This window comes from Rhipicephalus sanguineus, chromosome 1, assembly GCF_013339695.2.
Source record: "Rhipicephalus sanguineus isolate Rsan-2018 chromosome 1, BIME_Rsan_1.4, whole genome shotgun sequence".
Lineage (NCBI taxonomy): Eukaryota > Metazoa > Arthropoda > Arachnida > Ixodida > Ixodidae > Rhipicephalus > Rhipicephalus sanguineus.
The window spans coordinates 266,088,307-266,105,574 of NC_051176.1; the positions used below are offsets into that span (position 1 = coordinate 266,088,307).

The window sequence follows — 17,268 nt, forward strand, 5'->3', positions numbered from 1 at the left end:
TAAAGAACGAGCAAACACGGAGCCCAAACACGGAGTCTAAAATAGAGCACCAGACAGCACAAACGTTGACAGTCGGAGTTTGAGTTGTTTGGTTCCCTTCTCTTGATTGTGTCCGCGTTTGCGCATCTTCTTTCATGATGTACACGTTTTCAGTCCGCTGCACCCAACACCCTCTTCTCCATGCGCGGCAATAGAGTCATCAAGGTGGCATGGCGTAGCACTTGGTGATATGTGCCTCTGTGTGATTGTATACACATTGCGGTGAGTCCCGCGCATGCGTGGACTAGGAGGCTTATGTGCAAGAGTCTTTTCGATTAAAAATTATTTGTTGGAAGTCAGAGCTTCGCCCTGTCTCGTCTGCTTTCCAATTGTGTCAGTTCTGTGTACTGAAGTTTCATAATGGACACTCTTCACGTCTGCGCGTTCTTTCACATTTGTCAGCCGGTGATGAATGAATGCGAAATGTGTCAGAGCAGGCAATGATTTTCGTTTTCAAACCAAATTAAATATAGTGCTCGTAAACAATGAAGGCGTTTGATTGCGCTGTTCAGAAAGAAAGTTATGTATACTAGACCATGCTTGCGTCAGCAGTTACATAAACTTGACGTCAAAAGATTGTGTGTGTGTGTGGGGGGGGGGGGGGAGGCGCTATGGGAACTTACTCATAGAGGTCCGATATAAAATACATGGAAATTTCGTAACATGTACTCACATGATCGCGTCTGCTTGCACGGTTGTTCTTCAGTCAATTATTACGCAACCACGGGGGCTGCATATTGTAACGACAGACTTAATTTTGAATTCTCCTCGGCTTTCGTAAATGACTCGGACGCAGCTCGGACGCAGCCACTGGGCACGACGGATGATGAAAATATAATAGCGGAAACGAAATGAATTGATGATGAAAATATAATGATGGAAATTGAATGAATTGTTATAAAACCCATGGAACCAAGGCGAAAAGGCAGCATGCCCTTGAGTCCACGTTACGCAAAGGGGCTTCTTGTCCAGAGCTATACGCTGGGTGCTGGGACACCGATACAATTCAATTTTTCTATACCAAGTGGGAACGATGCAGTTAATTATCTGCCAAACTTCTTAATGAGACCTAACAATCAGGAGCAGAATTCACAGACCCCCCCCCCCTTTTTTTTTCTTTCTTTTTTTTTTTGTGAGTGCTCTTCGCCATCCGCTTTCACAAACATGTCAAGCATGAGGATTCACCTAATTTTGTTCTTACGGACCATGCTAGCGTACTATATAGACAAATAAAATGAAAGCGTACTCGTGAACGCTCAGCTCAGCCGTGGATAGGTCCGGCCTATCTGGGTCCCCGCATGAGGGCCGCAATATCGCGGACGTCATCGTGTCGCTGCTGGGTAAAGTTGGGCTAAGAACCCACGGGCCATCGCTCTGCCTCTCCTGTTTTGCCACATATATTCATAGTCGAGGAGTCACATCTCGCATCACATCATCGACATCGTTGTGATCATTGGCTATATATATTGAATGGTGATGCGGACGAAACATGGCAAGAAATGTTTTATACAGACGCTTTCTATGCCTTCTTATAACATTGATTAGCGTCTCATTAACCGGTACATTGAAGCTTCGCTTCCTACAGGATACAAAGTTGGTTGCATTTGCATACTCTGTTATCTCACTGAACCACCGCTCCACAAGACACATTCATGGCGGTAAGAGGCTTTCGCGATTGCGGTCAACGCCCCCGTTACGGTTACCTAAATCTTGCGTCAAATCACGCGCAGGCGGAGCAGCAGGAACCGCTGGTTCACGGAACGGAAAGTTGGTCGCTAATTCTACCGAAGACGATGTGCCGTTGAGTAGCCTTAGTCGGTCACTGGCGATCCGCTCTCCCAGGAATGGTAGAGCGTCGCAGCTGCAACGACTGGTCGGACGGAAAGGCGGCCTATACTGCTTGAATATTGTAAAAATAGCACTGACTTCGTCCCCAATTTCTCATAAAAAAATCAGTGTACAGGAAACGGCGCATCTGTTCAATGTTATGCTTATCCCAGTGCATCATGGCAACTCGGCCCCTTAGTGGTCATCTTTATAGTACGCTATATTGAGTTCGAACCGTACAACACGAATAAATAATGCACAGAAATCGCTCTGCTGTCCGCTTTCATCGGTCTGTTTCATCCACACACTAAACACCTCCCATTAAAATACACTATCAGAGACAATAAATGACGACCTTAATGTGAAGGTCGCCTCAGATGCAATGTCTCGCGACTCACTGGCGCCGCGTCGGGCTGTGACACACGCAATAGAGGCCCGCTTAGTAAACGCACGTTTATTTAGCATCATACAAAAAGGAATCTACTTCAGTCGCAAGCCAAAGTTCTGCGTTATATATTAGCGGCGTTGACATGACGCTTAAGTGCACTCGTACATTGTCTATGATCTTTTTTTTTTTTTTGGTGACAACCAAAGTTTGCTCTCTCAACTTGCAACACGTGTAAACTAAGCAAGCGACACTTTAACAGAAAACACAGTGCCAAACGACATTTGAATGTTGTGCCGCTAATAGCGTCCTTTTCGGCTCGTAGCGATCACTAAAACAACACAAACACAACACACACTCACAGCTGCGGCTATACAGTACACGCATTCTGAGACTATTAATAACAAGAAACGCACGCATCTGGAAAGCACGACAGTTTGGATTCAATCAAGGCACTCCACCCGGACACACGCACGCGCACATGAAATGACAGTCGCTGGAGCTTATCAGCCTTGGCAAATTGCTCTTTGAGACTCCTCTAAAGTTATGGCACTGAGATCTTTCCGCTCAATCGTTGGACTTAAGGGCTTCCAAATATTCAATTGTCTGTCTTTTCTTAGGAAAACGACACCACACATAAATGTTCCCCGTGACCGGACTTCGATAAATTTGACATGACAAGCAAGCTCAAAACGCGCATCACCGGTTCAAGTGTACGACTGCACAAAGCGTAATGCATGGACCTATTTACAAAATTTTCTTTACAAACAAGTGCAGCCTTCTCACGGCAAAATTAAATCGTTCACTTTAATTCCATCGCTGTTTCGCACAGATATACGAGAAAAGTGAGTTTTGGGTTTTTGCCAAGTGTCACTCTCGCATTTGTGGCATCTTGAAGTGCAAGCCAGTGAGATTTACAACTGTCGCGCATGAACAGTATATAATTTGTACACATCTTTATGCCTGGAAGTCGTAGCATTGCGTCTCGGCACGATTGATAGATTGCATATCATAATAGAAGTGCTCATCCCCTTTACGCATTCTTCCTCATCACAACAGCAAATCAGCCATGCGATTTTTAGCAGGTCTTCTCTGCGAAGGATGTCTGTTGTATTTACGGTGTTAACAAGATCTAGCGACTAGCTTTACTGTTATCCGTGTTTCCTTTCGAAATATTAATTTCAGATAGCACGTACATGGTGATCTTAACATTTAGACTATCAAAATAAAACAAAAAAGGACTGTGTTCCATAGAGATCGCGGTGGTAGACGCTCTTGCAGTGAAGCTTATGCTTGCCTTATCCCGTCGTACTTGTTTCTTCTCGCTAATATCACGTCCTACAGTGGCTTACATTCAAATTTTGCCTCTATTTACCTTTTAACTTTGCTTTGTTATAAAAGAACTCATTAGTACCTGTGTTAAGTAGTCGTGAATGTTATTGAACCGCTATGCGATACACATGTCTACGCCACAATCAGCTACGCAGGATCCCTAATGGCAGTGAATCAGTCATGTCCATGTATTATACAAATGCGCCGTTGCTTTCTTTTTCCGCTTGGAAACTGCAAAGTATGCCGAACGGAAGCCACGAAGAACTTTAGATTACGAGAGAAAAATGACGACTCATTAGGGAAAATATTCCCTTTTGTTTTTGTTTTTTTTTTCTTTTTCACATTGCTAGAGAGCTGCTGGCAAGAATTACACGTGAATTAGACAGACTTGGACTTGAAGTTTGGCTGCTTCAAAAACCTTAATCGTATCCTATTCGGTGTCTATTCCTGGCTCGAATCCTACTGACAGGGTATCGGCTCTATACGTGCAACGGCACACATAACCACCGTTAGCGTTCCTCACAGTCATAGAAAAAAAATACATGTCCAGCAAAGGGCAGTCCTATAATGCAGCTAAAAATATCACGTCAGCTTTGCCGTCGTCCTTATTGTTATGATTCTCTGTTATTCATAAAGTGCTAGTCCCGTTTCTCTGCGAACTTGAATCAGGCATCCTTTCTTGTGTAACAGGACTTATACGCTCGTAAGCGGAGCCCGTACAACGCTGCAAGATAGTTCCAACAGAGTGATTGCCCTGTTTACAAAAGCCGGCAACTGCATGTTTACAGACTACCACTGTTTCCGAGACGGCCACCACTCTTGGTTGAGCACTCGTGGCGAAGCGCGGCCTTCCGAAAGACAGCTACGAAGTGTCCTTTCACTCGACGAGCACCATGTCGCTGGAGCGCAGGCTGGACGTGTAGTTGCGCGTGCGCGCCCGGGCCGCCTCGCGCTTGCGCCGGTCCTCCCTGGCCAGGTAGAGGCCCACGGAGCCGATGCCGAGGAAGAAGAGCAGGCCTCCGGCGAGCAGCAGCACGATGCCGGCGATCCAGAGGGCCTCAGGCTCCTGCGGAGACGAGCCGAGCACAACCAAGATGATGCCCGCGCTGAACAGCAGTCCCCCGAGGCAGCAGGACAGCACGCCCAGGTTGAAGTATCGCTTGGGCGTCCGCGGCTCCTCCTGGTAGTAGGCGTACGTCGAGCTGGACATGGCGACCGCCGGACGAGCGCCTCCTGCGAGCGAGGGTGCAGAGAGAGGCGCGTTGCTTCGGGCGATATAACGAAAGTCATCGCGCCAATGTGCGCGTTGTTGTACGTTGGTACGTGGCGCTGCTTCGTCACAGCTTGGAGCCTCTACATCTTGCAATCTTCACTGTAGAAATGCAGTTCTGTTTCTAAAACAATAGTAAGGAAGTCGCCTTAACAGAAAGTGAATACGACACAGATAGTTTCTTTGCTCGATCGCGTATTTGCCCTGAGCACATCTCAGTCTTCCAGATCAGATAGATAGATAGATAGATAGATAGATAGATAGATAGATAGATAGATAGATAGATAGATAGATAGATAGATAGATAGATAGATAGATAGATAGATAGATAGATAGATAGATAGATAGATAGATAGATAGATAGATAGATAGATAGATAGATAGATAGATAGATAGATAGATAGATAGATAGATAGATAGTATTGAGTGCCACTTTAACAACACCAATAAAGGTATACCAGAACTGCAGGTGCTCGATCGACTAATCCGGCCAAGAAAGCCACATGCGCGCACGCATCTGCACCGTACGTAGCCGGTTGTGAGAAGCACGCCCACGGCCTCTCCTTGTTTGCGCCGGCGGCGAGAGAGGCATCTCTCCGTGGGCGGGGTAGAGCAACATCGCGGAGACGATAGGAGGAGGAGGCGACCGTGTCATCGCCGTGTGGACACGCGACGCAGCCCCGCTGTTCGTTTGGAATGCAAACGGCGAGTACTCGTGGCCACGCGTGCTATCGAACTGCCGCTGCAAAGTGGGACTGCTTCCAACACACACGCACGTCCTCCACCGCAGCCGCACTACAGCACGAGCTCGTGCCCGTTTCGAGACGCCGCTTTGGCTTCGTCGCCTCAAACAAGCTAAGCAAAGAAGAGAGCGAGACACCACTCCTCCGGGATGTATATGCAATGTGTCGCCCCCAGCATCCGCCATATCGCGCGTTTTCAACATTCCAAACTTCAGCTGCACTTCACTTGAGAGTGGAGACTATGCCGTAACTGAGTTTGCTGTTCTCAGTAGTCTGATCCTGCAAGGAAAGTTGAAGTGGGAGTTGAAAAAGCAGATACCATCTGGCAGCTATATACATAGCCTTTTGACCAGGTCACGTGCCTTTGGCTCGACGCTGCATTCACTCAGCCGTACACCTTTTGTTGCGCACCGAGCTGATCGATATAATACCCGAGAAACTTTAATACCTTAGTGGAAAAAACAGCGCTGCAAAGTTTATAAAAAAAGACGCCAGACAAGGACGTCACATACATAGACGTGCGCAGGGTTCCTCAACGTTCATCGCAGCGCTCCCCTCCCTACTAAGTCAATGTATGGGGGAGACTTTGCAGTCTTCGTCCAATGCTTTTTTTTTTATTGGCTTAATAAGCATATGTATGAGCTACAGAGACGTGACTGGTCTCAAGCATTTTTTGTTGTGGCACCCCATGCGGTCACCATGTATTGAAACATAACGGTGGGAAAAAGCTTTATATCTCAGAATCGGCGTCCAAATTTCAGTCATTCTGGAGATCAGTATCGATATGTTTCTCGAATCCTGACGTCATATCCACTTCAGAAATGCGCCATATATCAGACATGAGAAAGGACTTCTTTAAAGTTGCGACGTTAGCCGAGATTTTGTTAAAATACCCCCCCCCCCCCGTCCTCTTCTTCACTGACCCGGCCCTTGCGGGCGGCTAAATTTTGTTACTGCGGCGAGGTGAGGTTGAGACCTTGGCATATACGACAAAGACAGAGGCAAGGATTTACTTCAGCACCCTCGAGAGTTGCAACATGTAAACTGTGTTTTGGAGTCGCTGCATTCCACTCTCCGAGTCTTACTTTGTTCCTTAACTAAATACTGATCAGTTAAAATAACTATGTTTAAGTATTTTCCCTATATCTCAGCAAACGCATAATATACGTATATTCTTCTCAGCTTGGACGCACGTGCAGCTTGTTTTTCGAACACTACCGGTTCTCGTGCTTCAAAATATTATTCACTATATACTATGTACGTTGATGGCCAGTGACCTCGGTATGCGCTTTTCGTATCGTGGTTTTGGTACGTAATACTAACCTAACCAAATTAATTTCCGTTAATAATTAAAGATAATAATAATATCTGGGGTTTTATGTCCCGAAACTACGATATGATTATGAGGGACGCCGTAGCAGAGGGCTCTGGAAATGTTGGCCATCTGGTGTTCCTTAACGTGCTCTGACATCGCACAGCACACTGGTCTCTAGCATTTCGCCTCCATCGAAATGCGACCGCCGCAGCCGGAATCGAACCCGAAATTTCATGAAGGTTGGCCATCCTGTGACGTTATAGGTCATGCATCATGAATTGTACTTGATTGACATGTAGAAACGGCATTGAGCATCATTCACGTACGCGTGACCACTAAATGACGTGTCGTTGTGTTTGAGTCCTCTGTTTTCTGTGTACTTACGTAGAAATATACATACATGCATGTAGATCACATGGATTCAGATATTTCAGCGTGCTAACACCAACCATCTAACCTATAGACTGTCTGTGTTGCAGCGTTGACGTGATATTCGGCTGTCAACGTTCTTTGCAAGGGTCACATCGTCAATGTTCGAAGACAAATATTTTGGAAAACCCAATCAAATGTACGCTATTTGACTCACTATATGCAACCGCAGTTCCACAGCTGTTTGTTCTTTTTCACTACTCTCCGAGCTTAGCAGATATATCGCGGAAGTCGTCAATCAGTTCTTTTCACTGTACTATGTCAATACATCGTCCTTGAATAATATATGAAATGCTGATTGAGATCTCAATGCATGTTAGCAGTCACGGAACTAACGTGAAACTGATTCTGTTAGGTACACGGGCGTTGCAGCGTTCCATGCGGCGGAGATTCGATCTCGCAACCTCGTGTTCAGCAGGCGAACGCCACAAGAGGCATCTCCGTAAGATCAGCGGCAGCGTAACTTTCTCGTTACTTCAGAACAGCAACACCGGTCACACCACGTCACCGCTTTGCGAACAGTTTTTCACCTGGTAAGATGCGAAGCATCAATTCGTGCCCCTTCCTGACACTGTCTGATGATTTCTGCAAACCACATATGGCAGCCGCATACACGCATATGCCATTTTCGAAATAAAGTCGACGTTGCTTACATTGATAAGTTCCTATTTAAAAATCAGTGATAACCACTCCAACGCGCAACATCTGCATTACAAGGTATAACTTGTTCCTGCAGACGCAACTTGTCTTTTGGACTGGGTCTATCGGATGCCTTGCACGCAACTCATCCACGATTCACGACTGAAGTGCAGAGCGCTGCGCGGCGAAGCACGGCGAAGGCCTTCCTGCTACAACAAAACACTCGTTGCATGCGTTGCGCGTGTGCGTTTGAATACATGTTCCGCCTTTCGCCCTTCAGACTAGGCGTTTGCCCACATTTATCTAACCACGGTGCAGCTTTGTCGGGATTTACTTTGAAAAACGGACACTTCGCTCCATGCTCATACCCGTGTGGGCGCAAAAAGAAAGTATTCCATTGAGAATCGCCTAGCTTGCTTTGTTCTTCTTCACTCATTCACTTCACTTAAGAAAATATTAAATTGTATAGTTCTGCGTGTCAAAGCACCAATATGATTATGAGGCACGCCGTAGCGGGGAACTCCGGAATAATTAATTTTGACCACCTGGGCTTCTTTAAGAAGCACCTAATATAAGTTCATTGGCGTTTTTGCACTCCGCCTTCATCGAAATGCGGCCGCCGTTGCCTGGAGCCGAACCCGCCCCCTCGAGCTTGACAACGCAACACCTTAGCCCGCTAAGCTTTCGACCATGGCGTCCGAATTCCATGCAAGAAAAATGCACGAAACATGGCACAAAACGTTCGTCTTACGACAGCTTGACGAGGTCTTCTTCGACACGAGCCCAAGGCGTCAGAGTGCTCGATAAAGAGTTCCAAGCATTTGCTAGAGAACAAGGCAGGAGGGAGACGCATCCCCCAGCTGACTCAAAGGTGGAGTGCGGTTCGTGTGGGAGTTGGTCGCGTCAGACGACGACGACGTCGCCGAAGGGGGTGTCTCGGCGCGCGCTCTGGAGCAGCGCCTTTCAAGGCGTTCCCCGACGCGCACTTATCTCCGTGGCGCTCCCAGGCACCCCTGCATAAATCTCGAAATAACGAACCTCGCGCAGCGACAGCAACGCTGTGTGTTCTTATACGCGGGAGAGCATCAGCCGAGCTTTCGTTTTAATGGCTGAACACCGAAGACCAAGACCGAGGACGAAGATCGTCCAGTCAAACCTGAAGAGTGCTCTTCAGAAGTAGGTTCTGTTCAGCTAGTTGGTCTAACAAGTTTACAAATCGCGACAAATTAAGGCACGGGCGACGAGTGCTTGTCCTCGCCTATCGCCTCTTCTTGTGTCCGTGTCTAAATTTGTCGCGCTAATTTCATTAGAAATTTGGGAAGGTTGGACTTGGGTGGCGCGTTCGTAGACTCCAAAAGTTCCTCTCGGAAGCTTGCTCCGAATCCGTCGCTTTTTTTAAATTTATTTATTTGGTAACTATGACTCTCCTGCAGCCATTGCGGAATTAGATGATTTTCTTTATTGGATAATTGTAGTGCGTGAATCAGGTTAGCTTAGTGGGCAATTTTTTTGTTGTTGTTTCCCAGCTCACAGACGGCATAACCGCGTTTTCTATCCTATACAGACTCCGTAGCACCGTGCCACATGCAGAACCCCGGCAATTAACGCGTGCATGGTTACGCTTCGAAACCAGTCGGCCCAGTTTCAACCCCTATGCTCCAGGGATGACCTCTTACGCGTCGTCAGACTCGCCAGCCTGTTTACATGCAGGCGGTCAGCGTTGAAACGCGATTAAAACTGTCGGTCGTAAGTTGCGCTGCTCGTGCGATCTAGACCAACGATGGAACGGCTAGCGAGCATGGATAAGGTTGCGTAACCAACTGTTGTGGCGTACTCGAAAGATATGGGCTGAGTCGAAAAGTGGAATAGCACACACTCAGACAGGGAAGGAGCAAATAGGACTATCAAAGGCGCACCAAGCGCTATCGTCGTCCCGCTTACTCCGTCCCTGTTTATGTGCGCGCTATTCCACTTACGTTATGTACCAACAAGCCTCAGCTACTCTTCTCGCCTAGTAATCAAGCATGCACGGCAGTTACTGCAAGACACGTAGATCTCATGTGCGACGCTCTTGTTTGGCATTATTTGCATTATTGTCTGTTAGTTCTCATTAATGTTGTGTCTAACAAAGAGAAACGAGCCCTTAGAAGCCATCTTCTTTCATTCGATATATATATATATATATATATATATATATATATATATATATATATATATATATATATATATATATATATATATATATATATATACATCGCTTGTTACTTTGACAAAGTCTGGTCCACCAGACGAAACGTTAGTGAAAATATACAGTGCCAAACCAACGAAAGTCGTAGTTTCTTTCTTCATTCCTATATATATATATATATATATATGTGTGTGTGTGTGTGTGTGTGTGTGTGTGTGTGTGTGTGTGTGTGTGTGTGTGTGTGTGTGTGTGTGTGTGTGTGTGTGTGTGTGCTAAAAAAAGCGGGCGAGAATATATATAGCATTCGTAGTTCCCCTAAAATCATTTTCCCGCATAACAGTCATAAAGCCGGCAGAGTGTACATTACATCTTGAGAGATGCGTGACTGTGAACGTTCCAGCCAAAGCAAACACGTTTTTGCGCATTCACATTGCACCACGGATGCGCCTTGAAAAATCGCAGTATGCACCGAGGGAAACTAGCGGTGGGCTATAGCTCAGTTAGGGACCCTGTTAACTGGAACGCATCCTTCAGCAATATTTCGGGACGGATATCTCGAAAGCGGTGCTATAAACATAGATTCAATACTGATTCGCAATTTGGATGTGTAATCCGAAGTTAATACTTAAAACAGTCAGAATAACCTAAGCAATTAGCCAGATTATCGTTGACTTCTTATGCTGCTAACTAGACGCACCTATCCTGGCTTCAGAAAGAGCATGGTCAACTTATAGCAGTTTTCAATAATGTTCCGAAGAAAGAAAATCTCCCGGTGCAAACTAAACTCTCCTCTCAGTTCTGAGCATGCATATCTCGCATTTTTTTTTAGATTTATAAAAGCATTTTCGAAAAAGCCAATGGCACATGTCTCGCATGGTTGCGCATTTTCTTAACACATATATAAACATTTGCGATGCTGCATTAATAAAAGGCCCGTGCAAGTTTCACACCACATACAGTAATCAATTATTAGACGACCGTTTAGGTTGCTGACGTTCGTACTGCGCGAGGTTTCGATAAACGCATCACACAAGTAGTACATGGTTTCCAAATTCGGTAACGTAAATGTGGTAATGTTTACACGAGCCTAGAAATACTTAAAACGCAGAACGTCATGCCAACAAGATCGAGGCTCTGAAGTTCGATCGTGTCAGCGTTGTTCCAGCTTGTCCAAACTCTCTGTGTGTTCCTCAAAGGAAGGAAATGCGCGCGTTCTGGCTGTTTTACCGATAAAATTTTCATGCTCCTCCTTTGTTCCTCCTTCCTTCTTTGTTAATGCTAGTCGTTTCGCGTCGATATGCTGTATTTGAGTCGTTAAATGCTGTCGTGATACATGCCGAGGGCAGATGGACACAACACTCCGGGAGTGGACACCTATGCGACGCAGCTGTGGTTCCAGTGCATCCGCGCGTGCCGGAATGGGCGCTTCCGGAGAGAAACTTACACGGCGGTTGCGTGATGAGACAGCTCCCGAGTAACAGGCGTCCGGAGCCAAAGAGTCAAGCACGTGTTGACACTCGCTGACAGTCGACTGCGCCAAAGTCAAGCCATGCTGCCAACCCGAGCACGTACTTTACGCCTTTTCGTTGCGGGCCAGGCCCAAGCTTCCGTGGGCCACTGCAGGCACCGCGCTGGCCGATTGTGTCGAAAGCGCCGCCGCTACAAAGAACTGGGACACCCACTGCTGGCAACCATGACGGCAAACCGGTTCCCAAGGAAGGCCCCAGCGCCTGGAGTCGACGGGTGCCGGTAGTGGTAGCAAGCAACAGCCCGGCCTACGGGATGCGCCGGTGGAATCGTCTCCTCCTGCAACGAAGCAGCGCCGATACTCGCGCCGTTGCGAAAGCGCGATGAAATTCTTGAGCAATTCATGAGTGGATAAGACACCCACTTTTATTTTTTTCTACGCGCCCCGAGGAAATAGCGATAGTCGGCCGGCTTAGACTTGCGTGAGCACAACGCGGATGCCGCCTGCGAGTATGCCTCCTGCATACACCGCGCGGATGCCTCCTGCATTCTGTTTTGCCATGGCAGAGGCCAAGCACTCGTGTCATATGTCACAATCACTGGCATTGTGAGTGAAACCAAAACATAATTTTGAGGACAACAAATTCGGGAAACACGTTGGTCACCGCTCCGCGCGCATGACCCATGCATAGTGTGGCGAAGCTCGAGCCACAAGCACCGGCATGCATGTCCGAGGAGCGTTGTTGCGAACTCGCGAGTTGCAGCCATATATTCTGATTGGAGAAGCGCGGTCCTCCGCGGACCTCCAATAAAATTATTTCACTCACTCACTATCACCATCAGCTAGAGCCCGTGGCACGCGGCTGGCGCGGGGTGGCAAAAGCGCCATGGGCCACTCACTGTGTTGATGCTCAGGCTTAGCGAAATATATATATATATATATATATATATATATATATATATATATATATATATATATATATATATATATATATATATATATATATATGTGTGTGTGCGTGTGTGTGTGTGTGTGTGTGTGTGTGTGTGTGTGTGTGTAATTTATTTATTTATTTATTCAACGCAGCATATGAAAGATACAAAGATGGGTCTATTTCGTGCAGGGCTCCAAACTACAGTTGCTTGCGTCCTGGTAACAGCCTCTGCAGTATTACGTTATAGTGCAGTTCATAAGCGTTAATGCATAGGCGCCTATAATGTCCTGGACTATAGTTGTTCTTGCGCGCGCGGCGACTTCAGAGAATTGCAGTGTCGCTTGTGTCGGTTTGTGCGTTTGTATTCTCAAAAACCAATTTCTATAACCTAATGTATCCACGCATGTGTGCAACGCGATAGGACATATATAAGTGTTAATCCAAATTAATGAAATGAGCTGCCATTCAATCAATGCTGCGATAGCAACAAATTGTAATGTTATACGAAGGAAGGGTAGCAGCTAACTCTTTTAGGCCCGATCTCGCGTAACTATAATTTATGCGTGGCTTCAACTGACTTAACGTCGTAAAAGCCAATGTACAGCGGAGTTGAAGGGAAGCCTCAGCGATGAAATGCAAAGTGATGCAGAGCTAGGCGAACACGGGCATGGTTTAGCTCTGAAGGAACCTGTTCTCCGTTTGACCACCTGCATGTCTCCAACCTCCAACTCGCCTCTCTCCTTCACTCGCCTCCGCCATACTATGCTATACTCTTCCGCCTCCTCGTCCTCCTTTCCCTTTTCCACCCCTTGCTATACTATACCATACATGGCTATATTCCATGTATGGTACAGTGCGTGTTTCTATGTTCTTACATGTTGTCTTCGTGCAGTTCAAACTTGTCTGCTGAATCTATAAAACAACTATATAGCCCAACAACATGCCATGCATCTGCTTAGTGTCTGTGCGTGTTTCCATGTTCTTACGTGTTGTCTTCTTCGCGCAGTTTAAACTTGTCTGCTGGACAACACTTCGCCCGTTTGAGCTCGGCTTTTAACAGTTCCGCTGTAAAATGCAGGTGTAAGGGAATACGGCCACTCCAGGGAGAGAAGCGGTTTTCGTGCAGTCTGTCGTCTCAAGGCGTAGCGGTGGGATCACAGCACGTAGGAGGGCATACGAGCCGTTTGGTGATGTCTGCAGAGATAGTGCGCGCGCCAGCGCTCGGGACCGCGCCCTTGTGGTCAAAGTTCACACTTGCTGCTCGAGCGACGCAGCAAGGACAGGGACATAAAGAGCGCGTTATGCAGTGAAAACAAGTGAAGATACACCGCTTCAGTTATTTAAAACCGCTTTCGTTCAGCTGCCGTGGAATTTTATAACACTGCCATTAGAGGAACCTGCAGTCGGCTACAACTTCAGAAAACAGCGGCCTTTCCTCCTCAAAGGCGGATGACTATGAGTCTGCACCTATGAACGCGCACTCTTGACTGGCGTCATGAGCAGATAAGGCCGGTGACTCCGCCGCACTGCTCGTTTAGTTCTTTAGTGACGGAGGCAATCAGCGGTCTCGCTCAGAGGGTGTTGTCTCTCTCCGTTCATCTGGGTGGCGCTTCTCCTGCCTCCTTATGGTGAACCCAATAATAGGTAACGCTTAATTCAGACAGAATTAAGGAAGTTTTTCTGTATCGCCACGCGGCTGTATCATCAAAAATGCAACGCGAATTATTCGACTGTATTATGCGAGCTCGATTTATTAGCCACGAAATTTGTGGCGATAATCTGACCCATTGTACGCTTACGACATGGTAGTCACGATTTGCCAGGACGAAAGTTTACGGAATGTCGGCGGAGAGGGGGAGGGGGTGGAGAGAGGGAGGGTGAATGGAACGTCGGTACCAACCTATGCCGCACTGGCATGTCGTCGGTTGCAGAAATAAGCTACAACCTAGTTCGGTCGCGTTGAGGAGGAGAGGGTATGCATTGTGGACGATGGGCCAAGAACCGGATGGTTGATGCAAAAGGGAAGTAAAATAGAGTAGCTAAAAGGTAGCTCTGGATCCAGGCACTATTCTGATGCCACCAATTCAAGTGCACAAATAAAATGCATAAATGCTTATGTGAGGCAACCCCTGGACCGATTATTTATAATAAATTTGTTGCATTTTAAGAAGAAAAATTCAGTTCTGTAGTGACTGTACACTCTAAAAAAATGAGTGATCCGAATCATTTTTGCTACACATGTCTTTAGAGAGACACGTCGACTAGAGTCGTGGGATGCACGACTTTCCGAAAGAGAGTCATCGTGTCTCTCCAAAGATATTTATACATGTGACAGTCACATGCGTAGCAGAAAAAGAGTCAAAGGACTCTTTCTTCTTTAGAGTGTGTCAAGGAAATTTTTGAGCTATTGCGTGCAAATTTGTTAAAAGGATTGCCAAATATTGGTAAGTTTAACAAAGATAGAACACGAGGTTTACAGTCCCATACCTTGGCACCAAAGATAGATGTTGCAGTTTTATAAGATGAAACTTTTAAAGCATGTAAATTAGGGGTGTGCGAATATTCGAAAGTTTCGAATATTCGTCGAATATTACATTCGAAATATTCGTATTCGATTCGAAAATCATGTATTCGAAAAGTTTCGAATATTCGATAACTTCGAATAATCGAAAAATTCGAATATGCGATTCGATTATCATGCATAAAATAACTCGTCTTCCACATATCTGCTGCGTTAGTTTCGCTAAAAACGTTGCCGAGAGGAGCGATAAACATCGTAAGTACACGGAGCCACGATACCTGCCTGCGACGAGCGCCCCAATACGTATGATTTATTGCTGGTGCATCTCCGACGTGCAGCGCTGTTGGCGATCATGTAACCCTACATTTTCAATATTATGCGGCCGTAACGTGCCGCACTACCACTCGTTCACTATGCGGGACCACTTCTGAAGAAACACAGTGACCCACTTGACTGGTGGCGGACTGTAGGCACCTTCAGATACCCCACTCTGGCAAAGCTCTGCCCCATGTAACTCCCTATACCAGCCACTTCTGTTCCAAGCGAGCGTGCCTTTTCAGTGGCAGGGGAGGGGGGGTTGTCTCTGTTACAAGGGAGCGCCTGCTGCCTGATCATGTGCAGCAATTCATATTTCTTGATGATAACGTCTAGTCGTTACTTTCATTGTGCCGTGATATTTGCTTGTGTGTGGTGTGCATTGTGTTAGCCTGGACATTGTGTTCTGGAGATAGCAGTGTATGTTGTGTTGCCAGTCAGGCTGTTAGTGTTTTTTTTCTTCAAATAGCTACATGTTAAATAAAATATTGTTACTGTGGAGGCATTTTTCCTTTGATATTCGATATTCGATTCGATATTCGAAGGTTGATATTCGTATTCGATTCGTATTCGAAAAATTTGATATTCGCACACCCCTAATGTAAATAGAAAAATTTAGATATAACTGGCAGCTTATGTTAATTTGTTACAACGTTTATGAGGGTTCTGTAAAAGTCCTATTCATAAATAAGTGTTGTATATCAGAGCCGAGTATAATTTTTAAACATTGTCCGCTTTGGATGTATCACCACACGCTGGTGAGAAATTTATGCATGATATCGCATTTCGTCTCTAAATTATGGACCTGTAAACTTGATAGTTTTCTTAATGTCTTGCGATTTCCATCAACTTTTATAAAACAACTGCTGACCTAATGCCCAAATCTGTTTGAACAGACCTTAGTGCGGCTAATTCTTTCCTTCTTAAACGCAACAAACTTCGTCAAACTCGGTGCACTGGTTGTCGAAAAAAAAAATATTTCCCCGCATGTACTTATTTATTATGTACTGATGGCTAGATGGTGAGCCATAATATTGTTGAAGCAGCGCACAAAAAAAAAAACACATTTACGTACGCATGAAGAAGACCCAACACACCAGCGGTGGACTGCAACTGTCGCAGTCCAGCGCTTGTGTTTTGCGTCTTCTTTTGCGCCGCTAGCTCCTCTCCATTAGACTCTCTGTCTTAATTGTGAGAATTATTTTTTTAAATACAGTTTACGAACACTCTCGATATTCCCGGTGTAATATATCATCTAGTCCAGGGTGATTCCACGAAAGATCGAACACGCGTGTCCCGTCGAAATTTTCGTTTTTTTTTTCTGTTTTGTTTTTATATTATGTGGGCACACTCGAAGTGCACGGAACAGAAAATTTTATTTCCAATAAACGCTCCCAGCACGTCAAAAAAATATTTCAAGGTGGCGACGCGGGCATCCTGTTTTTGGTTACAGCAATACTTTCCGATTTCGCGGTCGAATTTAACGCGAACTGTAAAGTTGTGTAAAATTTTTTTTTTCTGCTGGTTTTAATAGGCATCACTGTGAATTACATCCATGCTTTCTTATGCTGTCCTCAAAGGAGAAAAAAATGTGAAAAAATGGCAAACACCACCGAAATGAAAAAAGTTTGCTAACATTGATGGGCCGCGTTTCCTATTTCACACAGAAACTTCAAAAATGTGTCAGATATAGAACAAGGCCTTTGCAACACTTCTGCCAAAGATTTGCCAAAGAAATAATCCTGACAACCAGGGCCGTAGCCAGGGGGGTGAGGGGGCCCAAGAGCCCCCCTCCCCCGAAAAAAAATATTCTGATGGAGGGGGGCGTCTTATCGAAAAAAATTATAAAAATAGGTGTTTTTC

The 17,268-nt window shown here is 45.8% G+C and overlaps 1 protein-coding gene across 1 annotated transcript; it reads right to left on the reverse strand.

Moving 5' to 3' along the window:
• Nucleotides 1-2,304: 2,304 nt before the first annotated feature.
• On the reverse strand, nucleotides 2,305-11,849 carry LOC119378899 (uncharacterized). Its single transcript, XM_037647961.2, has 2 exons — nucleotides 11,612-11,849; nucleotides 2,305-4,816 (listed from the first exon to the last, which is right to left on the reverse strand). The coding sequence occupies exon 2, from the start codon at nucleotides 4,791-4,793 to the stop codon at nucleotides 4,461-4,463; it is 333 nt and encodes a 110-aa protein (XP_037503889.1). The 5' UTR covers nucleotides 4,794-4,816; nucleotides 11,612-11,849; the 3' UTR covers nucleotides 2,305-4,460.
• Between the last annotated feature and the right edge of the window lie 5,419 nt (nucleotides 11,850-17,268).